At 47.9% G+C, this 24491-nt stretch overlaps 2 protein-coding genes across 2 annotated transcripts; one reads left to right on the forward strand and one right to left on the reverse strand.

Annotated features, from left to right (window-relative positions):
* The first annotated feature begins 5 nt into the window (after positions 1-5).
* On the forward strand, positions 6-17781 carry LOC111841464 (uncharacterized). The gene is made up of 14 exons (XM_023807198.2): positions 6-1049; positions 2297-2350; positions 5061-5164; positions 12504-12565; positions 12769-12892; positions 13045-13152; positions 13277-13387; positions 14813-14872; positions 15079-15131; positions 15311-15373; positions 15710-15745; positions 15907-15951; positions 16100-16181; positions 16365-17781. Exons 1-14 carry the CDS (start codon positions 901-903, stop codon positions 16430-16432), a joined length of 1119 nt encoding a protein of 372 aa, XP_023662966.1. The 5' UTR covers positions 6-900; the 3' UTR covers positions 16433-17781.
* Positions 17782-18928: 1147 nt separating this feature from the next.
* LOC111841512 (myosin regulatory light chain 2B, cardiac muscle isoform-like) lies at positions 18929-22633 on the reverse strand. The gene is made up of 7 exons (XM_023807307.2): positions 22501-22633; positions 21672-21758; positions 20727-20802; positions 20433-20537; positions 19775-19853; positions 19604-19652; positions 18929-19162 (listed from the first exon to the last, which is right to left on the reverse strand). The coding sequence occupies exons 1-7, from the start codon at positions 22501-22503 to the stop codon at positions 19058-19060; spliced, it is 504 nt and encodes a 167-aa protein (XP_023663075.1). The 5' UTR covers positions 22504-22633; the 3' UTR covers positions 18929-19057.
* Positions 22634-24491: the final 1858 nt, after the last annotated feature.

Here is a 24491-nt window from a genome sequence, read left to right on the forward strand (position 1 = left end):
AAGAGCAAAGAATATAAGCCATGTAGGTTTGGTTTGTGTAAGTTGTTACAAAACGGTTTCCAATTGTATGTTTATCACGCGAACCCAGTGCCATTTTACCAGGTAATACAACTTGGAAAAGAAACCTAAAGGAGACGCGCTTTCCGTTCATCGCCTATCTTGCAATATGGTGACCTCGTGTGGTTGAAATGTGTAATAACGGACGGTACCCTTACGGCGGAAGTCTGTCCCCGCGCACTGGGCTGGTGGCTGTAAAGGGAGTGGTCCAGCTCAAATGCTTATAAACGCCCCCACCCAAAAACAAGTAAAATATAAATGTCCTAATTCTTGGTGCAAAATCGCGGGGGATTGAGTCAAGGCGCATTTATAATGTTTACTTGTATCAGTAAATTTACTCGATATGATCTGTTAAAACTGTTATTTGTCCTGGTAGAACTAGAAAAAATTTAACCAGGATAACATAAATTTAGAAACAGTGTAACTGTTTAATTGGAATTAAACAGTGGAATCATTCAATTAAAGGAAATTATTTTAAACACATTCCTTGTTGAGACGTTCATTTTAGGTAAGATGGGTATTGACGTCTTCTCCTGAGGTCCTCCTCTGGTTGGTTTCCAGCCGCCTTCCTAGTACCACAACGTGGTGGACCCCCACCCCAATCCTGACGTGGGTGCGTCTTAACGCACAGCTGCGAAACTTTTTTTTTTTAATTCCTCCAGCTGGGGGGGGGGAGACACCACTGGCGCATATACCAGCAACATAATACGCTATAGTGAAAGTAGTGGTGCAGACAAGAGCAGCGACGTTACCGGGTGCGGACAGGAGAGTCTCAGTCTCTGCACAGCCTTTAAGGGCTCGCTGTAAGCTCCATTCAGCGCGCCTATCGTTACCGTAACCGTCATGGCACTGCTGTCCATCTTCTGCATCTGGATGCTCTCCCCAAGTCTGTCAAGTGGGACCAGGTTCGTTTACAAGTTCCCCGGGTCGGCGGTAAAATATGTCCCTTCGGGACGATATGCTGCCCTCCCAGGCGGCAGCTCACACCCCAGGTAAGACCATAGTCCAGGTAGGTATCAGGTGGTCTCCAATGCGTTTCTGCTGTCTGAACATTATTTTTATTCATACGTGAACCTGTGGCTTTTGGTAAGAAATAAAATGCTCCAGTAGATCTGACTGGCTGTCAAAAGACGCAACGGGATATGCCTACTGCCGCCTTCTGGTATTTGCACAGGGTTTAAAAGCACTTTGCTGGCACATTAGTCATGGTATGTTGCATATTTTTCCTCGTGGTTTCCTGATCCAGTTGTAGGTGTTATGCCGAAAAGGGCATCCCTGCCGTAGAATGCATGCCTGTCTCTAAATGACCGATTGGTCGCTGATCTGAAACGAGTTGAGCTACTTTGTCGAGTTAGGCTACCGTAGTGCTAATCGATAGCCCTAACCCTTACCCTTACCCTAACCCCCAAAAAACCCCTAAAACCCTAACCCCCAAAACACCCCTAAAAGCTCAACTCGTCAGAACACCGGCATGCATTCTACGGCAGGGATGCCTTTTTCGGCATAACACTTGTTGTATCTGATCGGGAACCATTCCACTTATCCACAAATACTCTGCACGTGGTTTCGGTCTTATGTCAGGATAGCCCGGCATCCCGGGTCCCAGGCGGCAGACCAAAAAGCCTGCATTTGTCACTAAGCCTCGGATATTGGGGATTTTCATCAGCTGATTTATAGATCCCAACGCTGGCTCCCATGTTCAGGACCAGACGATATGCTTATTTGGACTTTCTGTATAACCGAAGGGAGACAAATTAACCATAGCCTATAATCCTAGGTGTACTTAGACCTCTCACGAGGTTTTGAAATGAGCCGGTTGTGCCGTGATTTCTAGTCTGACGTCGTCACCGCTTTTTGAAAAATAATGTATGTTCAGCTGAGGGCCACCTTAAGGCTTATAGTGACGATTTGTAACTTAATGAAAACGAACTACATTGCAGGCTATATGTTTCTATGACCATTAGCCTAAATTAAAGGTAAGTGTATGAGCAGTGTTTTCTTTTTCCCTCCTTAACATTCACACCTTGTGTAAAAGTATTGCAATGTGCCTGGTTCATGCATCTTACTTTCAGTCTATTGTCAGAGAGCCTTGTGTGATTGTGGTTAGTTACAAATAATGACAGCATTCTCTGGAGAAAGTGTTATCTGTAAATCTTCAGTAAAACCCCATTGCTGTATTACATGCCCCTTTTGGAAGAGGGCTATGAGCAGAGCTGTCCCCATTTGCTCTCCCCTTTAGAAACTGGTGCCAGTACACTGTGCTGAAGACCGTATCCTGCCAAGTGCACAACAGGTACGTTGAGATCATGGGCGCTGCCGTGTCCCCCTCACATTTCATAATTATTCGTTTGCCCCCCCCCCCACATTTAACATAAAATTTTTGTTCACCCAGCTCTGTTTCTATTGCTTCTCGAAAGGATCCATTCCACTTGATGGATATGAGAATACACATACCACTGAAAGACCACTCCGGGTTTTCCAGGTTACCTACAACAACTCACTGCACGCAAGTGAAGTGAATCATCAGTGCAGGTCATTGAATTAAGAGATTCAAAATGCTTCTGACGCCCCTAGTTGAGACACTAAGGCTAAGGACGACCACTTCATTGGAAGGCTACGGGAGTATATAGAGATACACAGCTCACCACATCCACCACTGTATGTTGTTGTTTATTAAAAAAACAGACACACATACATACACACATCTGCCCTGCTATGCAGTAACACCCACTAATCTCAGTGGACCTTTTTCATTGTGGGGTGCTGTGATTTTTGGTGTTCTTATTTAAGAGCCCACAGAAATGGGTATAATTAGTAAAACATATAACATTTTTCCCAGCATGCAAATACCTCTTGGCCCAATCCTGGTTCTTTATGACGGCATTACCACACAACAATTCATATCTATCCACAGTGTCTATGAGGAGAGATATAACCCTGTAATTGAATTCTCTTCATAAAAAACTTTGCGGAAAACTCCACAAGGCAGTAATATGTTTAAAGGGTACATAAAGTTCTTTTCTTTAAATACCATCTGTTAGACAATGATGGTTGACAAGCAAACACAGCTGGGATTCGGTTGCTGGAAGAAACTGCTGTGGTTGACCTCTGGAATGATGCATGGCAGTTATACAGCAGAGCAGAGCCACACAAGCTACACCCGAGGGCTGCCATGTTGCTGATGGACTGTAAACTCTTTGAACGAAAGTCTTTTCTACAACGGGATGCAGATGCTAATGTTCATCAGTCTTTCTAGTCACACTGTCTCTGATAATGATGGGCGTGTTATTGAAGATTTATGTGGGTTTATTTAAAGTTCCCTCCACCCTTTTTAGTTTACTAATCAGAAGTTTCCGCTGTCCTGTTCTCCATGTCTGAGATGGTAGATAACACTGTTTGGTCTAGGAGAACGTATCTCCAGTTAATGGGTGAAGACAGGCATCTTCTTAAGCAATGCCTCAACACGCAAAATAAGCCGATTTATGAACACAAGGAAAATATATACGATCAGGAGCAGGCAGACAGAAGAGTAACAAAGTTTTATCTATATGTGTAATACCCATCCTTCGACTGCCACCTAATCTACATTGGTCTATTCCGGGGGCCCCGAGGCAGACCCAGGACACGCTAAAGGGATTATATCTCTCGGCTGGCTTGGGAATGCCTTGGTATTCCCCCAGAGGAGTTGGAGGAGGTGGCTGGGGAGAGGGAGGTCTGGACATTGCTGCTTGGGATGGATGGATGAGTAATCCACATCTATACACATACACTGATACGTCAGTTCTCAAACTCATTAGAACTGTAATTTCTTAAAAGTCGAACCAACCAGTTCGAAAAAGAATTACCTAGAGCTCGATCTGAATCTCAGAAGTCAAACCGTGAACGTCGACCTAAGATAACTTGTACAGGCGGGGAAATGAGTCACGCGGCACGTCTCTCAGTGGAAACAAAGGGTAACGTTTCAGTCTCAGCCTCTCATTCGCTGTGATAGCACCGTGCATGTTTACACTAACTGAATATGTGTATTTAGACAGTAAAAATACATTTGGACAATGATAGACAATAACAGTAATTATTATTATTTAATAAAATACATTTAAAAATAAATTTCTTATTCATTATTTTAATATTAATAATAAACCATTAATACATTTAATCATAATATTGTCGTGCAGAGCGGGATGGAACGGAGACAAAGGCGCAGACGTCAGGGTATCGGGGAATAGGGGGTTTAATTACAGGTAAGGCAGGCAAAACGCAGACGGACAATACAATGACCGGACTGGGGAAACAAACTGAAACGCGGACGAAATACAGAGGACTAATGACAAGCAGAAACAACCTATCACACGGGGTTAACGAGGGGGCGTGGCACATGGAAGGAGCGGACAATCGGGGCAGGACACATTGTTTTTTTTTTAACTTTACACATTGTTTAGATACATTTATTTTCTTACTTTACAAATTATTGTTTTGATAAATGTGCTTAGATGTGTTTAGTACAGTATATGCTCTTCTTGTTTTATCCAGTTCATTTTGTGTTTAAATGCTAAAAAAAACATAGGTGTAATTTTTTTGGGGCCGGGAACCAATTAATTGGTTTTCCATCATTTTTTATGGGGAAAATTTAGTCAGAACTCAAACTTTTTTTGAGTTCTGAACGGATTAAGTTTGAGTTCTGAGGTACCACTGTACTCCATTTTTGCCATTTTCATACTGCTTAAGAGATCTGGAAAACACTTTAAGGTCCAGGCCCTGGCCTTGATTTCTCAGTCTCTCCTTTTGGTGGCCACGCCTGAGCCCTGCCACATGTCTTCCGCAGCGAGGAATCCCGGTTCTGGAGTCACCACCAAGGTTTAAGCCAAATGTATGCATCGGGGGCCAAGTGCATGCTGGCAAGGTCCTCATTTGTGTCAAGTGAACAAAAAGGCTTTTTTCATGGTGGGACAGACCTGAGTGCAAAATCAAGGTGGCCGGTTTCAGCAAAGGCTTCTCTGTGTCAGTTTCAGGACCCAGCTTCTGCCCACATACCACGTGGCGTACCGACAGGTGATGGCCTTGGAGTGGCGCTGCTGTCCCGGCTTCATGGGCGAGAACTGCAGTAAGGGTAAGCTGTCTACAGTCCGCTGTGGCTCTGGGACTCTGCTGTGACTGTGGAGGAGGTGGCTGTCCACCTCCCAGACTGTTCTGGTGTGGCAGTGAGGCGTTATGGGAGATTTTGAAATCTGTGTGGACAGAGATTAGCATACACTGTGGAGCAGTGTTTCCCAACCCGGTCCTCGCAGACCCATAGCCAGTCCACGTTTTTGCTGCCTCCCACCTCTGCACCAGGCACGGCACATTTTTGTTCCCAAAACGTGGACTGTCACCGGGTCCCCGTGGACCGGATTGGGAAAGCACTGCTGTAGAGTGGGGATCGTTTGGCCTGCCTGGTGCTGATGTTCTGTGCCTGGTCTAGTAGTTTGGGCTGCATTTAGCACCTGACTCCCCCCCCCCTCCCCCATACACACACACACCTGCTGGAAAAGTTCACTGAGCCAGTGCTGGCTGGGTATTGTCTCTCTGCTGGAAGTACATTCCCTGCTCAGAAACATTCCCCCATGACTGTACCTATTCCTGGTCCCACCATCTCTCTTACGCAACAGGGACGTCATGGAGGGAGAGGAATCCATAATCATTCGTGATGTTTTATTTTCATCCGTCTGGGTGAGAATCCTGAAAGTTATCCCAGATACAGGGTTACAGGCTATTTCTAAACTCCTCATATATTGATGATGATGATGATGATGATCCTGTGAATGGGTATATGGCCATGATGATGGTATTTGACATTTTAAAAAATGTATGCGATACAAAAACAACCAAGTTACTAAGATACATTTGATACACTATATGGACAAAAGCACTGGGACACGCCTCTTAATCGTTGAGTTCTGGTTTTTCATTCCGACCCATTGCCACAGGTGCATAATATCATTCACATAGCCATGCAGTCGGGTTTACAAGAGCTCAGTGAATTCAAGTGTGGTACTGTCATCCCTATTAGATATTCCACGGTCAACTGTAAGTGGTATTATTGAAAAGTGGAAGCAGTTAGGAACAACAGAAACTCAGCTATGAAGTGGCAGTCCATGTAAAGTAAGAGAGCAGGGTCGCTGAGGGCTGAGCCGCATAGTGTAAGTCGCCAACACTCTGTTGACTGTAACTGCAGAGTTCCAAACTTACTTTGGCATTAATCCAGGCACAATAACTGGGAGCATCATGGGGATGGGCTTCCATGGCCGAGCAGCTGCATGCAAGCCTCACATCACCAAGCACAATGCCAGGTGTCAGAGTGGTGTAATACTCACCACCGCTGGACTCTGGAGCACTGGAAAGGTGGAGTGACGAATCACGATTCTCAGTCTGGCAGTCTGGGTTTGGCGGATGCCAGGAGAACATTACTTGCATGACTGCATTGTGCCAAGTGTAAAGTTTGTTGGAGGAGGGATAATGGTATGTGGTTGTTTTTCCGGAGTTGGGTTTGGTCACTTAGTTCCAGTGAAGGGAACTCTTAATGCTGCAGCATACCCAGACAATTTGGACAATTCTGTGCTACTTTGTGGGAACAGTTTGGGGAAGGCCCCTTTTCTGTTCTAGCATGACTGTGCCTCAGTGCACAGATCCAGGTCCATAAAGACATGATTGGGTGAGTTTGGTGTGTAAGAACTTGACTGGCCCACAGAGCCCTGACCTCAACCCCATCGAACACCTTCAGGATGAATTACAGTGGAGATTGTGAGCCAGGCCTTCATATCCAACATCAGTGCCTGACCTCACAAATGCTCTTCTGGATGAATAGGCAAAAATTCCCACAGACACTCAAATCCTGTGGACAGCCTCCCCAGAAGAGTGGCAGCTGTTATAGCTGCAAAGGGGGAACCAGCTCCATATTGATGCCTATGGATTTAGAATGGGATGTCATAAAAGTTCCTGTAGGTGTAATGGCCAGGTGTCCCAATATTTTTGTCCATACATTGCATCTCACAAACCTTGGCGTACTAATAAGCTGCTTCCTTCTGCTCTGGGCCAGAGGGCCCCTTGCAGGTCAGCTCAGCCACTTTCATTTCTGCTACAACATTTAGTTAGATGTCACGGACCTTCTTGTAGTCACCAAGCGTGAGGTCATAGACCCGCCAGGTTGGTCCCATCTTTTACCAGCCGTTGGTCTTGGACGAGACTGTGGATGGATTGAATAATCAGGAAAACCAGGAAGAATGCTAGAAAGAAGCAGGGGGGCTGGGGAGGGGCACTGCGATGAAAACTGCAGATCTCAGGACCCCTGAACACCCCATCCCACCCCCCCATCTAACAGCTGCATGTTCAGCTGCTTGTGGTCTGAGTGTAGATCCTGTACTGGCACAAAGTGGGGGTGTTTTGGGAAAATCATGCTCAGGAGGGGAAGGGGAGTCTCTGGCTGTTGCAGGATCATCCCGTGTTTCGTATTTATAAGTGCGCGATTCGTTCTGTTTTTTTGTGCACATTTCCTGTCTCCCTTTTTTGTCTGGGATTCCTCACTTATGGCTGATCATCTTGTGCTGTTCAGTAGCTTCTGTTTCCCCTTTGTCCTGCGTTCCGCATGTACGACTTTGTCTGTTGCTGTTGTTTCCGGAGTTTATTTTTTAAGTGCATCATCGGAACTGTCATGTGGATCATCAGCTGCCTGGTCGCATGTCTCGCACGCGCATGTTTGGCTTGAGTGAGTCGCCAGGAAGTGACACGGTGCCAAGGGAGGGGCCGCACGTCTGCGATCGCTCACATCCTGCCGGCAGCACCTTGGTTTATATATGGCCGGGTTTCCGGTGCCCGTCACAGCAGGGACAGGCAGCATCACAGTAGCATGGTCTGGACCGTAGGTTTTGAACCCTGGGACAGTGTTGGTCCTCAAAACACCTGCCCCCACCTGTTCAACTCACAAGCTATAACTCTGTCATCTCAATGGAGCTTCCCAATGTTGTGTCTACCAAAAGCATAAATTCGAGTTTCCCGTCTGGAGTTGTGTGGGACACCGACCTACGTGGTAAGGAGTTTAGTTTAGTCACCAGCTACATTGAACCACATGACAAACGGTACATTTTAGTTGTCTCTGCCGCTTGTCCGGGTGCGGTGTGCTGCTTTTGTTCTCCGGCCCCCACCTAATCCACCCCCCACCAAGGTACACCCTGGGTTTTTCCTTAATTCGGTCCCTTCCCAGAATCCCCTGTTTGCTGTTTATGAGGGTGAGGCAGGGGCTGCAGTGACACCATGAGACACCCGCCCCCCCCCCCCCCCCCCCACCGCTCCACCTGACAGGAGACCCCCACCAGCACCCACATTGTCCCCCGACTGATAAATCAACCATGTGGTATTTAAAAACCATCCAGCTTCTTTAACCACGGGGGGTCTGTCAGTGACCCAGTCTGTCACAGTAGGGGTCTGTCACAGTAGGGGTCTGTCAGTGATCCAGTTTGTCCGTGACCCAGTCTGTCACAGTGGGGGTCTGACACGTCTATTTGCTGTTCATGACCGTTTTCATGCTTAGCTTAGAGTCAAGATCAAAGATGAATGATTTTTTTACCCCTAAATTTTAAAAGCTCTGCTAAATTACTTTTGGCACATTAGCATGTGCTTACCAGTCCGCTTCATAAAATTCTCTCCATTTTTAGTAACATGTGGCTTCCTAATTAAGAGAGGCGGCGTGGCGTCGGCAACCAATCCCTGCTTATGAAAACCATCTACAAGCCTTTCTGTGCAGAAAAACCATCAGGAGAGGTAATTATTGTTTCATGAGTTATGACAACAACGCCTGGAACAGAGAAATAAACAGATGTAGTCGGCATTAGACATAACATGCTGGATGTGATCAAACGCGGTGGTTTGGATGTCAGAAGCTTGTGATGTAACTGAAGGGAAAGGGTGTGTGTGAAACGGCAAATACTGAGGGGGTGTGTATCAAAGCTGCCACTGTCCTCCCTCCCAGAGCGTTCTGTGGGGTTGTTTTGGTCCAGAACCTCCACAGAGGTGCTACACCAGTGAGACCCTCAGGAAAGCTCAGCTTATGCTGACCGTGCCTGTCCTGCTGGTATCTCTCTCTCTCTCCGTGGCACACGGTGGTGGATCTGGTTGGGGGTGCGCAGTGGGTCACGGTCCGCTCAGGTCCACTCAGCAAAGTTTCGTCTGATAACCTTAAATGTCTCTGCTGTAGTAAATAAAATGCCGACTGTGACCATTTTAAGGCAAATCTCCGGCCCTCGTTCCCGCTCCTCTCGTTCTCTCTCGCTGGCTCGCACATTTTGCCTGCATTTCCTGTAATTAGCGTTGGCGTTCTGTGCCCTGCTGTCCTGTTTTTTACAGCAGACCGAGGAGCGTGTTTGTGTTTGTCTGTGTGTGTGGGTGTGTGTGTGTACGTTTGCTTACTGCCCATTACATAGTTGCATTCCTATCGCATGAGAGGACAGGATAGATGCAAGAGAATCATTTGAAAGGTCACATTACTCTGTGCCATTGCTTTCATCATGCCAGGCTGTTTTTTTGGTGGGGGAGGGGGGGGAGTGCTGATCTACAAACATTAGTGAAATAACGTAATGGAGAAATAATTCCTGAGAATGTTCACAGAGAGAGGCTTTTTTGGTAATCCTCATGGTCCGACAGGGTGAGGGGAGTGGCAAAGAGGCAGGTGAGACCGCAGGGTGAAATTGACCCCTCCCTGCTTGTTTTTGTTAGGGTGACCCTCCTGTGCGTGTGTCCATGTTTCAGAGTGGGTGTCACCGGCCTCCTAGGGCAGTATGTTTTCACTGGATGGAGGGCAGAGGTGCCCGGATACACCCCCCGCCTGCATTTTTGGCTTACATGACACTGGCTCGAGATCAGATCCTCCCCTTTAAATTGCGAGTGCTGTTTCCCAAGATGCCCTGGGCGTTCCCCAAACTACACACTTCCTTAGTTATTATGGAGCTCTGTGTCTCTTGCTGGTCAAAGGCGTCTCATTGCGGACGCACCAGTGGGGTCTGGAACTCCCCTGGCAGCGGGCTGGGCCGGCCCGAGCCCCAAATCTCCGGTATGCCTTCTAGGTGCCAGCTGTTTAACTCCAGCTGTTAGGACACAGGGTTTCCTCATACTTTCAAAAATGGTTCCTGTCTCTCACTGCTCCCGGCTGGCCTGTCCTGCAAGCAGTTGTCCGGGAGTCTCTACCAAAAGAATAAAATTGATTATGGCTGGATTTAGCAGACCTGGGGCAGCTGGCAGGACATAGAGTTACAGGGTACTGGAAAATATCTGCATTTAACCATCGAAAACATGTGCAGGCCTTTCCAATGAAAAGGTTCTTGTCCATAAAGTGTTTGTCTATTTTTATATGTCTATATATATAAAGAGGATTCCTGTATTCTTTATGGAGGTTATATAGATCAATGCTGTGGGCATTGGCTGCCTGGTATAGTCCTACTAAGGACCATAATAAAATAGTGTGTTCTTTCCCCACAAACAAGCTGCTTCTGCAATGCCTCGGTCAGTCTGGCGCTGCAGTATGTTTATATTCATAAAGAGCATGTCTGTACTTTAAGGCAGACAAAGTTATCACACGTTGTTTCTTTGATTACATCACCGCATGTCTTAATTTTGATACCCGAATGGGAAAATAGTATGAGCAAATATTTTTAATAGAGACCTGTAGTTTTTTTCCATCCTGTTTCTTAGGTGTAACTTGGTCCATTTTGTTTTAAAAAAATTGCGAAGTGTCTCAGAAGAAAAAAATATCATCATTTGTTGTATCTTTTTGGAGGTAGATGTCTTAAAATGAGGGTCTTTCCAGTTAAGTGGACTTTCAGTGGATGTCAGACTTCTGCTTTTAGAGCCATTTGCCAAATAGGTTTCAGATCTAGAGAGAGAAACTGTGATAAAAGAATCTGTTGCTGGACATCGTGGAGTGAAAGGTGTTTATGTCGTAGCTGCTGTGAACCATTTGACCCAGGATGGATGGTATTACATGATGGCCGATGCAATTAATCATGCGTTTGATATAGGTGTGTGACAGCCCTACAATATCCATAAGGAGTATGTCTATATCCATAAAGACTTTGTCTGTATCCCTACAGAGTGTATCTACAAAGAGTATGTCTGTATCCATGAAGAGTATGATTCTGGGTCCACGACTGGATCCCTCTTTCTTAAGCGATTTAGAGTCTTTTAGCATTTTTCTGATTTCCGGACCCGATCGAGGTCCGTCAGCTGAGCTCTGGGGGTCTCTCACACCCCCATTGACCTCCGCTCCAGGTAACAGCGATACTCATAGCTGTCATTTTATTTTTTTATAAGTAACATCCCTCTCAGAGCCGTGGGGGCAGGTAGTGCCTTTCCGCCCCCATGTGGCTTCTCTCTGTCATACCCCCCCTGCCTAGCTCTCGATTTAATCCTCCCCCCTGGGGCGGATGAGCTGATGTAGACCCCTCTCTGGTCAGGTGTTTATGAACCTGCTGGGTCTGAGGGCAGTCTGTCAGCCAGTAGCACTTGCTTGTGTGTATGGGGTGGGGGGGTGAACTGGGCACTTAGGCCCCAAACAGCATCATAAAGATCCCTGATGGTGGTTTTTACCTGCCGTGACCGTCTACTGCTCAGGGCCCGACCCAGTTATTAGGACCTTGTCAGCTGCCTCCCACCTTCCTGCTGTGGGGGGGGGGGGGCGCCATCGGGGCAGACTGCCACTTGTTTAAAGGGCACGCGGCATCCTCTCTCTCTTGGGGGGTAAGGATGTAACTGAGGGCACTGACAGCCCCCTCAACGGGCCCCCTGCTGGTGCCGCCTCCAGTAATTAAGAAGATGCGGGACCACAGGGTGTGATGTGATTAGTTGAAATGGAAGCACTGGGAACTGGCACACTAGACTGTCGTACCAAGGTGGGGGGGTGTTTGTGGTGGGCCCTGAGCTGGGTCCATTGTGTGTTCCTGCTGTCTGGGCGCATGCTGGGATTTGCCAGTGAGCAGACAGACAGAAAACAAGCCCGGGGGAGGGCGGGCAGTGTGCTTTCTGTTACCCAGAAGCCGCTGCGGTGCTCATGGTGCCCCGAGGGGCCTGGTTTGTTTTTTTAGAAGCTGGGGGGCTCAGGGCTGCCACAGGCACACAGGACAAAGCTGGAGCTTGGAGGGGATCCAGTGTGACGTGCCCCCCCTTATCTTGGTACCTCTAACATCCTGCCTCTGTGTATTTTCTGCCAGGAACCCTCTGACCCCTGAAGAGCTGGCACAGGGGGGCGGAGCCTGTAGGAAACACGGCTGGCTGATCTGCCTGCTGTACCTCCCTCATATCGTTTTAAAATGTTTCTCTGTGTTATCGTGATGGGTTTTCTGACCACTGTGAGTCCGAGGCTTAAGACACTCGTGGGTCTGAGAGTATCTATCTCTCTCTCTCTCTCTCTCTCTCTCTCGTCTCCTCAGAGTGCTTCAACTGCACCAGCTACACCCACATGACGGAAAGACTGACCCACATCGAGTCCAAGGCAAGTGCAGTTGACTCTCCAGGCCACCGGTGGCAGTGCGCCATGATTGCATCCCCATCAGATTGTGTGTGTGTGTGTCTGTCTGTGTCTGTGTGTGTGATCCCCTCTTTACAGGCTGAAATAGTAACACCTCTTACAGCCTATATTTCTGCCATCACAGGGACGGCTCTTTCTCACCTGTTTTCTGCTGCTTTCGCCTCCAGATCAAACAACTGGAGAACTGTAGACCTCCTCCATCTGTTAACGGCCTTCCTGATGGGTCAACCGAGAACGAAGTGGATAGACCTCACCCCACCCCTAGTGGCCCCCAGGGGCCCCACCTGCCAGGTGAGTTGGTACCCAGGGCTAACGTCGTCCTGGAAGTCCCACTCCCTTCTCTCCGGTTCTGATGTAATCAGGCCTCATGCTAGTGCACCTCCTGCCTTTCCCACCAATTTGCACCTCCTGCCCCTCCCTCGTCACCACGCTATGTTCTTCAGGACTCCCAGGTCCACCTGGACCTCCAGGAAACCCTGGGTTAATTGGCTTCCCAGGACCCAAAGGAGAAATGGGCCTCGCAGGACTGCCTGGCCCAGTAGGCAACCCAGGTGAGTCCCCCCACCCCCCTCCAAGGTCTTTAACACCTTAGCCCAAATCTCACAACATCTTTCCAAATCAGATGGCTTTGATTACTGCCAGAGGCGATGTGATTGGTTACCGTCATTGTCACAGGGCCAAAGGGAGACCAAGGCTACCCGGGAGAGTTTGGGCCTCCAGGACCCCCTGGCCCCCCAGGCCCCCCCGGGCTGCTGGATCACCTTTCCGTCAGAGGAGATATGTTCAGTCAGTACCCCCGCCCCATTCACGCACGCACCATGTGATTCGGTCACCAACCATGTGCAGTCTGACTGTACACGGAGGTGGAAGAGACGGTGGCATTGCTCGGGTGGCATCGCGGATCCCAGAACGCCCCTGGAAAAGCTGACGGCCCAAAAATTGCTCTCGCTTTCCCCAGACCAGGTCGTGGCTGTACCTTCAGAACTGTACCAGTAATAATGTGCCTGTTTACAGAAGTGGATGGTTCAGGTCCAGAAAGTACAAATCCAGACCAAGATTTTGTTTCAACCAACCAGATGAGCATAAAGAGTCACAGTCACAGAGAACTTAACTTGTTGGTTGAAACAAAATCGTGATCTGGAATTTTACTTTCTGGACCTGAACCATCCACCTCCGTCTGGTTATAACCTTGCTGCGAGACGTCCTACATGACTTAGGTCAGTGTGCAATTCCTGTGTGCAGTTAAATTTAATAATGTGTTTATCTTCTGTAATCATTAAGTATTTATGTGTAGATAAATGACAATTAAAGGAACGTCTGATGCTACTTGAACAATCTTATTTTTCATTTAACTTTAAATGTGCTCAGTTTGGGCATTTTAAGGTTGACAGTCATGATTCTGTTTCATTGTCGGAACACTAGAGGGCAGCAGACCCCATCTCAGGCAGCCAGTCTCACAAGCTGCGTTTAATTTGAGGCTGCCTTTGTTGAGGACTGATCTTGGGCCGCAGTCGGCCTGCTGTAAATCAGACCCAATTTGTAACCTGTCAGCACTATAGCCTGATTTTGGAAAGCAAAGATTGGCTCTCAGGCCAAAAGCCTTTTAGGAAAAAAAAAACCTTTTAAATGAATCCCCATGGTGTCAAGCTACTTCACGCTGACTGCCGGAGCTCCAGAAATGAGATCCAGAGGGATCTCTGTGCTCCCATTTATGTGGACAGCCGAGTAATTTGCAGGTGCGTGTTGCCCCACCCCCACTCACCCCAGCATAGAGGGAGGAGGAGGGCAATCGACAGGTGCTTGGTTCCTGGGTCATGGGAAACACGGTCCACAACGCTGACCTGTTCCATGCTGTGTTCTCGGGCCTCCATCATGGGAGCAGCAGACCAGCCATCCCAGAAAAACCAGCAGCCCCAGTAAAGGAGCATGGGTCACATTAAATGCTGCATTTTGAGTTTTTGTTAGGTTTTAATCATTTGAAAACCGAAGGACGTTTCTCATCTTTCTTAAGATCATAAGACAAGATAACTCGAGTCGTGTTGCCCGTGGGGGGCAACCGGGGTGTGAAAATTGTATGAAGTAACAGGAGAGGAAAAAGCCCTGTAAGACAAGCCACTTGATGGTGACGGTATCATGTGCACTCTGTACGTGTGCCACTTTCCCACAAACGTTTACTACGTTCCTCTTGCTTTCCTTTTTTTCTTTTGAAAGATGAAGACGCTCCTCCTTTGCGTGGGCCCCCCGGTCCTCCCGGTCCCACTGGGCCCCCAGGTAACCAGTCTGCACATGAGAGACATCCTCAGACACTTTAATGGCTTCTGGAGTCACTGCCCACATCCACTCACTGTACTTAACTGGGGACAGCTGAGCAGAAACTGCCGCTGGCAGTGGCGTTTGGTCCCGCAAACACTCAGGCACTAAAAACACACTGTCAGCACCTGAGAAAACGGTCTGTGCTCATCTGTTACATGCCACAGGCTCCCCGGGACCCGCTGGAGTGCCAGGCATTCTGGGCTCGGTTGAACGTGACGTGAGTATGGTGACATTCTCTGTGTGGTGAGATGCTACAGTATGTGGACTTTGGGCCGCACGCTGCTGTGTATGATAGAGAAATGCAGTGTGTGTGTGTGTGTGTGTGTGTGTGTGTGTGTGTGTGTGTGTGTGTGTGTGTGTGTGTGTGGATCTTTCATTTGTGTGCATGTGTTTCAGAGCAAGGACGGCTATTGGGGCAAACCTGGCAACCCGGGACCCAAAGGAGACCCAGGGTCCATGGTGAGCCCAGTCCTCTTGTTCAGAACAGTCTTGATTAGTTTCCTTCCAAATGAACTGGCACTTAAAGTCTTTGAGGATTCCAGATCTCAATCAAATGTAAATTGGAGCCTAACCTGAATAATCACATGATAACATGGAGAACATGCGCGGCATATGATTTAATAAGCTTACCAGTTTATTTATTCCTTAGATGAGGGAAACCTGGTAAATAATTGTTATTCATGAAAACGTAACCCTTCAACATTATGGATAACGCCGTTTAAGTACAGGCCTCTAGCTTCCTGTCGAACAGCAGTCATTCGATGGGCCCTGATTTGCTGTTTTTACCGTCGCCAGGGACCCCCTGGAAAGATTGGTGAGCAAGGCCTGCCGGTAAGTAGTGACAGGCAGCTCTACACGCCTGCCAGGCTGTCGGACCTCATGATAGTCCCATGTGTGACGACATCATTTTGGACACTGAAAAAAAGACAGGAATATTTCTGGAATCTTTTTAGTTATTCCACAACAGAGTGTCCGTGTGTTTGCATCACCAGGGTGCTCCGGGGCCCAAGGGTGAGCCAGGAGAGAGCATAGTGGAGGTGAGGAAAGACAGTCACAGTCGTGAGCAAACGTGCAAATATTCAGAAACCCAGCTCTTCAACATGTCAGCTTGAAACTGGGGAAGGTTTGTGATTGGTCAGAGCAGCCGTGGTAGGAGGGGCTAATTGACAGTGTGTCTCTTTGCAGAGTGAAGCTATACAGCAATTAAGGGAGGCCTTGAAGATCCTGGCGGAGCGAGTTGTTATCCTGGAGCACATCGTCCCCCGAGGTGCGTTAAGGCTCAGATTTCCGCCACTGTTAGGAGCAGATGTTAACACACCACCCATGTTTTCTGAGAGTTCGCTTAGGGTTTCAGTTGGGTTGTGTTTCTGAAGGAGCCTGGTATTAAGTGAAAGGTGCAATCAGTTTCTTCCTTTCTCACAACCTCTTACCGCCCAATATGTTCATGCAGAGAGTACGGCGGAAGCTGGATCCGGGCAGGATATCTTCAATGACCTGTCCCTCCTGCCCACGGAATAGACAAGAAAAGTGGAGACCATTGGCTATTCTTCCTCAATCCTGCACCCCAGTCACCCAGTTGGAAAGACGAAAGAGAGGCGAAATCGCAACTGACGAATGAAATGCAACTAATCAGCTAGTGGTGGTGGTGGTGGGGGAAGCAGGTGGGGACTCAGAACTCAGAGTCCTGGTTTTACTGGAATTGATGGGGAACAGCGAATGGTCAGGTTTATTCAGGTATTAGTGGAGATAACTCCTGGCCCTAATCCTGTCCATTCTGTTTACTGTGTCTTCTGTGGATGTCTTAGGCTGTATGATATTAATGCTCTTTTTCACGTTCTTGTCCTTTCCGGTGTTTGTTAACCTTACACCCTGTGTGTTCCCCTCTGTGCCAGGGCCCCTCCAGCCTTAATCAGTATGTGTGCTGTCTCTCATGGTCCCCAGTGTGACCATTTCAGAGCAGACCACTGGTTTCGCTCATCGGGGCTGACAGGGACATGGCAGGTACTGGGGGAGCTGGTGGCAAGATTTTTCTTGGGGGAAAATGACTCCTTCAGTATCAGATTTTATTTTATATTTAAAATCCTTTCTGAAATGTTTGCTTATTCCTCCAGACAGATCACCTGTTTCCTTCCAGACAAAATGCCTTTTTACCCCCAGAAAGACTGGCTTTTTCCCTCCAGAGAGATTGCCTTTCTACCTCCAGACAGACCATCTGTTTGACCCCCAACAGACTTCCCTTTTGCCTCCAGACAGACTGCCTATTTGCCCCCAGACTGCCTTTCCCCCCAGACAGATTACCCTTTTACCCTGAGACCACCTGTTTGCCCCCAAAGAGACTTCCTTTTTGCCCCCAGACAGACTGCCTTTTCCCCCCAGACAGACTGCATTTTTGCCCCCAGACAGACCACTATTTGCCCCTAGACAGACTGCCTCTTTCCCCCCAGACAGATAGCCTGTTTCCCCAAGGATCCTGCATTCTTTCTCTTGTCATTTTAGACCTGCATTTTGTATAGATAATATCTAACTTTGATAAGTATTTTATATATATATATATATATACATGTATTGGCTGTAATCTGAGATGGACATACAGTCCAGGTGTGCTATGTGGCTAGGTTATCAGTATCACTGAGTTATGATGTAACAGTCCTACACTTGGGCCCAGTGACTTCTTTTGAGTTGTCGGTTATTTGATTGATTGATTGATTGATTGATTGATTGACTGATTGATCTGCCAGCTCCTCATTCACTAGCCCTTTAAACACGTATCGCTCTGAAGTTTTCCTAACTGAATGTGTTCCGTAACTGTAAAAGTGATATACTGTAACTTCCAGCTACAAACCATTAAAGTTCCTTTCGCCCCATTACTGTTCTGTTTCTCCTACAACCTCACAGAATCGGCTTTGACTCCTGCAGATCGGTGTCACCTTCACTTACGAGACGTTTCTTCATAGGGGTGGAGCTTGCTCCATGGTCATTCGGGTGGAACATCTCCCCACACACTTGCGCTTGTCCGACTTCAAAGGGAAGCGTTTGGATGGATCCCTGAGCGGCTGTCAGCCGTCTGTGTGGAAGGAACCACATGTCGAACAGGGCGGAGGAGGGGGGGGGGGGGTTTTATGTTTTGGCAGCACTTGGGCAGCTCGGGTTCACCATGGAAAGCAGCCCTGTCATGAAACTTGCCGGCTCTGTAGTGTGATTTTATTGCACGTTTCATTGTTACGACGGCCTGCCGCAGTGCGTCTCTATGCAGCAGACACATAAATGTCAGCAGTGACAATAACAGGCTTCTTCTGCGACGTGCACTTACATAAGCTTAATGTTTTTGCTGTTTTCCTACATATATGTAAATAATACATGCTGCTTTCTTCCTGACGGATGGGGCTAAGTCTGTGTGAGAAGTTCTTCAGGGTTGTTTTGGTGAAGTCGTCCAGATGTTTCAGGGGGTTGTGGTCCACATTAGACTCCTTTAGTACATCTGGCATCAGCGGAGGGAGCGCGTGTCAGTACCCTTCTGTTGCTATGGCTAATCTCTTATCCAGTGTTAGGTGTAATGCTCAGAAGCTTACTCTATATTTATGTGAGAAAAGGCACTTGTGGTTTACGTCACAAAGTATAATTCACCATGAATCATCTAAATATAGCCTGTATTATACACTGGAATGAGCAGAAGCCAGAAATGATAATTGACATAATAGCATGACACACGCATGTGTTGTCATGTTTGCGTCTGGCTGTGGTGCCTCGAACGCCCGTGTAAACGTGTTTACGAGGGGTGCGGCCTTTGCATGCAGCCGCCTCTGGAAGTTGCTGTCTCTGGGTATCAGTTTCTTACTCTCTAGCACATTCTATTCGTTTCCCCCTAACAGGAAGCCGGTAAATATCACCAATGACCAGTGAGCACGACTTTCAGGACTATTGCAGCACGTTGGAGTACGAAATGGACAAATTGCACAGAAGCGTTCAATGGTGTGACCAAAAAAGGAAGCAGGAGATTCTCCTAGAAAGCAGAGGTTCAGAGAGGACACTGTGGAGCTTTTATTGGGTAGTAAACTGGCAGCAGTGTCTCGGGTGACAAGAGGAGGCCCAGGCTTTGCAGTGTGACACTATGAACAGGCAGAGGGTTTGAGTAGCTCCGCCCACTCAGTCCTGCTCCTTGTCCTCTCCGTGGGTGATGACATAGCACAGGTTCTTGTAGTCCAGGTTGCCCGAGACGTCCAGCGGGAAGTTGGTGAACATCTGGTTCACCTGTGGGGGGAGGCGCAGAGTGCTGAAGCACCATGCTGGTGTAATCAGCGGGGGGGGGGGCACAAGCATTTAAGTGTCACGGCGACCCAGGCCCGGGCAAGGACACCAGTCCTGTTACTTTTGGATTATCTTGCCTCTTATCTGTCTCTCTTCCTCTCCTCTCCCCGCTTCTGAGAGAGAGAGAGACGCTGAGGTAATGTTTTGTATTGAAAAATTACAGCATGATCTCACTGTCTGGGCACATTCTTCCTTTTAAGGCTTTGACTTTCATGGATCCTGGGCCACTTTGGTTGGACGTCTCATCCCTGCTTTGTGGGCCCGTATGATTCGCAGTGTTTGTGTGCATCAATCAGATGTCCTCTGCTCATCTACAAGATATCGTAAAGGTCTGCTGAGGTGGCCCTTGCAAAGGCACATCTTAAACTGCAGGGGGTGACTCACCTCAGCTTCAGTGAACTTGTCAGCTTGAGACATGAGGTTGTACTTGATTCTGAAAAGAGAAATGGAGTCAGGGGTAAAGTATAACCCTAGGATGTTTCATGGCCAGTGGTGGAGGGGGGGGGCTGGTACCAATAATAAATGATAAGACAAGTATAAGCAACCTGTACTCACTCATCGCCCTTGAGAAACCCTTTTCCTTCTGGGTCAAAGATCTTGAAGGCATTGAGAATGGTCTCCTCGGGGTCTGTGCCTAGGAGAGCATGACAAGACAGCAGGAATCAATGTCAATGAGGGAAGGAGATTTCAAACGACAGCAGCTCATGGCTGTGCAATCCAAAGACATGCAGTTAGGCTAATTTTCTTGTTCTGTGTATGTGCCCTGCAATGGCCTGGCATCCTGATCCACGGTGGCCCCCAGCCCTGTGCTGTGCTGCCTGGGAAAGCCTCCAGGCGCCCTCCGACCCTGCCCAGGATGAGTGGTTTGAAGATCCTCGATATCGCTGGGCCCCAAACTGCTAAGTCCATGGCTTCAGAGGACAGTCTGAACCCAGGTAGTGACTGGCAGATGGGGGAGATCACCGCCATTGACCCTGGGGGGGGGTTTCAGCTGGCCAGAATATCTTGGCTGACCGCTGTGAGCACGTCCTGAAGCCAGGTGCCTGCGAGAAAGAGCCCCTGTGCCACCTGACCTCTGGCATGCTGGGAGAATGGCTGAAACTAAGAGCTTTAGGGTGGGCACTATGAAAAAACAGCCCCTATTTATGCCACTTGGCAAAAAAAAGTTCTAGAATTTCTGGAAGGGAAATTCCACAGAGGGTAAGCGGCTCACCCTTTAGTTTCTCTCCAAACATCGTGAGGAAGACAGTGAAATTAATGGGCCCGGAAGCTTCTTTCAGCATGTCGTCCAGCTCCTCGTTGCTCACGTTAAGGCGCCCTGTGGCACATGGCTGGGGTTAAGCATGGGCTGATCGCTCGCTCTAGGAGAAGGGCATTCGCTGCATGAAACAGCACAATGGCATTTGGTAATTGTGAGGTATCTGTTACAGAGCTTTAACATGCTATTCATGCACCAGGGTGCTTTACTGGAAGCTTGATCTGGTTCCATCACTGGAGGCTGGTCTACCTAAAGCAGCAAAGGTGTCCCTCAGGTCATTCTTGTCAATGAAGCCATCTCGGTTCTGGTCCATGATGGTGAAAGCCTAGCATGGAGAAGGGCGTTAGAGAAGCCCAGGGTGTCGTCCACCACAACCACGATCCTGGAGACAATCGCTGCTCACAGAAAGTCTCAGGAAGCCTAATCCTCTAAAAATGCTGCAAATTCATGGCTTCATAACAAAAGTCCTCTGCACTGTCAGTGCCATGATTTTATTGACTGTCTCATTCAGTTCTGTTCCTGCCATTTTCTATTAATTGCGATTGCAGTTGCTGGCTCCCAAAGGGACACTCAACACAAATGTTTGGTGTTTTATGTGGTATTTGGTGTTACTAATTAAAAAGCACCCCAGTGAGATTGCTTGTCAATGAGCTTTTAACTCAGAACAGCTCTTTTATAACTATAATTTGGGTTTCAGTTTATTACTACTCAAAATTAATGTTTACTTAAAACTACTGGTTGTTTCTAATACAATATATATTTTTTACGAACAAGTGAATAAAGTAATGATTTTTGTTATAAAACCAATAAATTTGAATTAAGCAATCATCCCAAAACTTTCTGTGAACGCTGAACTTAACCATAGGCTAAGTTAACTAGACACACCCCTTTCCAAATGCTGAATCTGCTAGATGAATCAGCATGATCTTGAACAGTGCAGTTCTGGGGACTCCTGCTCCAAATGGCCCCCGATGTCAGGCACCAGATTCAGAGGTGGGTAGTTCCAGTAAAAATCTGGAACAAAATTTTGTTTCGACCAACCAGTTGAGTGTTCTGTGACTGTTTATACTCAACTGGTTGGTTGAAACAAAGTCTTGGTCCGGATATTTACTGTCTGGACCTGATTTAACCATCTCTGACCAGAATATCCATGCTGGAGTGGGCCGGGGTGGCGTTGTGGATCTGCCAGCTCACCTCCTTGAACTCCTGGATCTGAGACTGCTCGAACATGGCGAATACATTGGAGCTGGCTCCTTCTTTCTTCTTGGCTTTCTTTGGTGCCTAGAACAGGCAGACAGAGGGGCTGCAGTGTCCCACAAGGTCACACAGCTGATGGGGCCGCGGGATGCTGTTTAGAGACCCCATAGGTCACCATAAAAAAGCTCAACACGAGAAGCACTGCCTGGTTCACTCTGATTAACCTCAGCTGCTGGTATCGCTGCTAAACCACGCCAGACATCAAACCTCTCCCCTCCAAACCTCAAAGGATGGCGAGCGCTTTATTATGGAGTTCTCAACCTGCAAAAAAGTGCCTGATTTGGGAGGTGCCTGGTAATTTCGCATAGCGACCCTGACCTGGTGCGTTATTCATTACCAACCGGCTCCAGCCCCCGACTCTGCTGCCGTAAAAAGGCGAAAACAGTAACTGCATATTTTATCTGAAATTAGTTATGACCGAAATCAGGTCCCTTTGGCTCTGTTTTGACTTGTGACAAAATATCTTATTTAATCTATATGCTCCGTTTTGATGAAGTACACTATCATTCTGATATCTACTACAGATACAGGCGGATCATCACAAAACTTCGAAGCCTTTTTTCTCAGTTTCAGTATCAGCATAGTTTTGTGCTTTGCCTTAGTAGGGCAGCCTAGAGCACCGACAGCGATACGTCTCATTAAAGAGGAAAGAAGATTCCCCTAAAGCCTCACACCTGACTGCGTTCCCTCAAAACAAGCGGGGCCTCTTCTTCACTACAGACCCCAGTAAAGTCAGCTGGCACAGAGGATGAAAAGATGGGCCTACCATACTGAAGAGCTTCTCCTCCTGTCTTTGTCAACGAATCCCTGAAGGGAGGCAGGCGACCTCTTCCTGACTTATATATCTGTGCTGCTGCTCTGCTCTGGCGGCCCGATCTAAGTTTAGAATATGGGGTCTGTCTGGAAGAATCCAATAATGATCCATAAATCCAGGCATGAGAGTTATGCAGGCTGCAAAAGCCCAGGGGGAAAAATGTCACTTTGACCCCTGCGGTCATCACACATACAGGAGTGCTGTGCAGGCCACAGGCAATGGGAAGGGCTTAGCAGATCCTGCATTTATCGTTTGTTTTTGCGTTTTGCTCGGCCATTTGTGGGGGTGTGAACAGTGCACACATCAGTGTTAAGCTTATGTGCCGAAAATCTCAAGGGCTTCCTAATGGCCAGAGTGGGAACTGGCTGCAAATAAACTGGTTCAAGTATGAGGGCCGCACTCTCGGCGTCCAGGCCAGCCCACGGTACGGGGAGAGAGAAGTGCATCCCGGCTGATGCTCACACAGAAGGAAAGACCCAGTTTGTCCAGCTTAGAAGGCCACACATAACAGATGAAAGGTAGGACCAAATGTAGGTTTCACATGTGAGGACTGAAGATCATAAAGAGACGGATAAGTGCTTCAGGCATGGAGGTATTTTACCTGAAAGTCCTCAGTGGGATGGAGCGCGATCACATGACCACGCAACGAGACACTGAGACGCAGGAACGAGCCCTAACACTAAAAATACGGGCTGATGTGTCGGAGGGGCATTATTTACACGTGCCCCCCCAAGGCTTGGGGCAGCTGACCGACACACATAGTTATTCATCAGAGGCATGTGGCAAAGTCCTCTGGCCCAATGCTGTAAAGGGGGGGGGGGGGGGGCTTTCTTTTAATGAGCCTCTGATTGATATCTGTAGGAATGTTAGCGATTGTGCTGGTGGAAGGGGGTGGGGTGCATGAATAAAATACTGTCTGATCCATAAAACTAGGGTGACATTCAGTGTGCAGGGAACATCAGGGATCTGGGGGGGTGCCGGGGGGGGGGGGGGGGGCTCCGTTCCTTTCGGTTTGATTTAGGGGCCACATTGCTGGCTCTTAAACTGGCCTCAGCTTGGCTCCAAGCTCAGTTCCTTAACCACTGCGCCACCTCCTGCCTGACATACATATAAGGGTAGAAAAGTGTGGTGTCATCGCACACAAAAGCACACCTAAGTAAGTGGGTGACACAGCTGCAGACCCACCCCCACCGCTATCCACTCATCTGATTGTCAGTCCACTGATGATTGACAGGCTACTGCACCACTAAAGTAGACAGGCCCAACAAGTGGGAAGAGCCTTTCGCTGCTTTCATATCGGCACTGTCATGTGTGGTTTGAGCATGTGAGCAGGCGACCGACATCATAAATCTCATTATGAGCTCAAAAAAGATCCGCTGTGTTTGCCATGTGTGGGGGCAGGGTCCACACCAAATGGCAGCTGGCAGCTGGGGAAGGTCCGTCACAAGGGGGTGTGTCTGCTCAGCCAGGCCCATCATCTCTGGCTCTTAGTCCAGGGAAACAAAACTCATATAACCTTGTCAGATAACTGAACGACGGCCTCCATCATAGCCGACTGGACGAGATCTGCTGTCTAGAGCAGCCAGCCAAGCAGGAGAATCAGGGCTCTGAACTTCAGGGGGCCCCACTATATATTTTCCTGATGGGGGTCCCTGTGATGAATAGGATAATGGAAAAGTATTAAATCAGCCATATTGACGTGGGTGGAAGGAAGAACACTAAGGCAAGACCTACTTGCATTCCTCTGATTTTTTCTTTTAATCTGCAAAAGAAGATATGATTAAATCTTTAAAAACTCGCCTGCAGGGCTGCCACATTTTACACCACGCTTTGCCTCAGGACATACAGAAATAAGATCAGTGGAAGACTTAACCGATACTGACCATGTATTATCACATTATATTCCATAGATATATGCTGATTTGGCTTCCTGGCTTTTTAAG

This window comes from Paramormyrops kingsleyae, chromosome 17 (genome assembly GCF_048594095.1).
Source record: "Paramormyrops kingsleyae isolate MSU_618 chromosome 17, PKINGS_0.4, whole genome shotgun sequence".
Taxonomy (NCBI): Eukaryota; Metazoa; Chordata; class Actinopteri; order Osteoglossiformes; family Mormyridae; genus Paramormyrops; species Paramormyrops kingsleyae.

Bases quoted from the DNA above. Each gene is read 5' to 3' on its own strand.
- LOC111841464 (XM_023807198.2), top strand. From the start codon at position 901: ATGGCACTGCTGTCCATCTTCTGCATCTGGATGCTCTCCCCAAGTCTG. The intron at 13,388-14,812 runs GTCAGTACCCCC...TTCTTTTGAAAG, and splicing joins CGTCAGAGGAGATATGTTCA to ATGAAGACGCTCCTCCTTTG. The intron at 15,746-15,906 runs GTAAGTAGTGAC...TTGCATCACCAG, and splicing joins TTGGTGAGCAAGGCCTGCCG to GGTGCTCCGGGGCCCAAGGG.
- LOC111841512 (XM_023807307.2), bottom strand. The intron at 19,854-20,432 runs GTGAGCCGCTTA...ATGCTCTCCTAG, and splicing joins GTTTGGAGAGAAACTAAAGG to GCACAGACCCCGAGGAGACC. The intron at 19,653-19,774 runs GTGAGTACAGGT...TTCTCTTTTCAG, and splicing joins GGGTTTCTCAAGGGCGATGA to AATCAAGTACAACCTCATGT.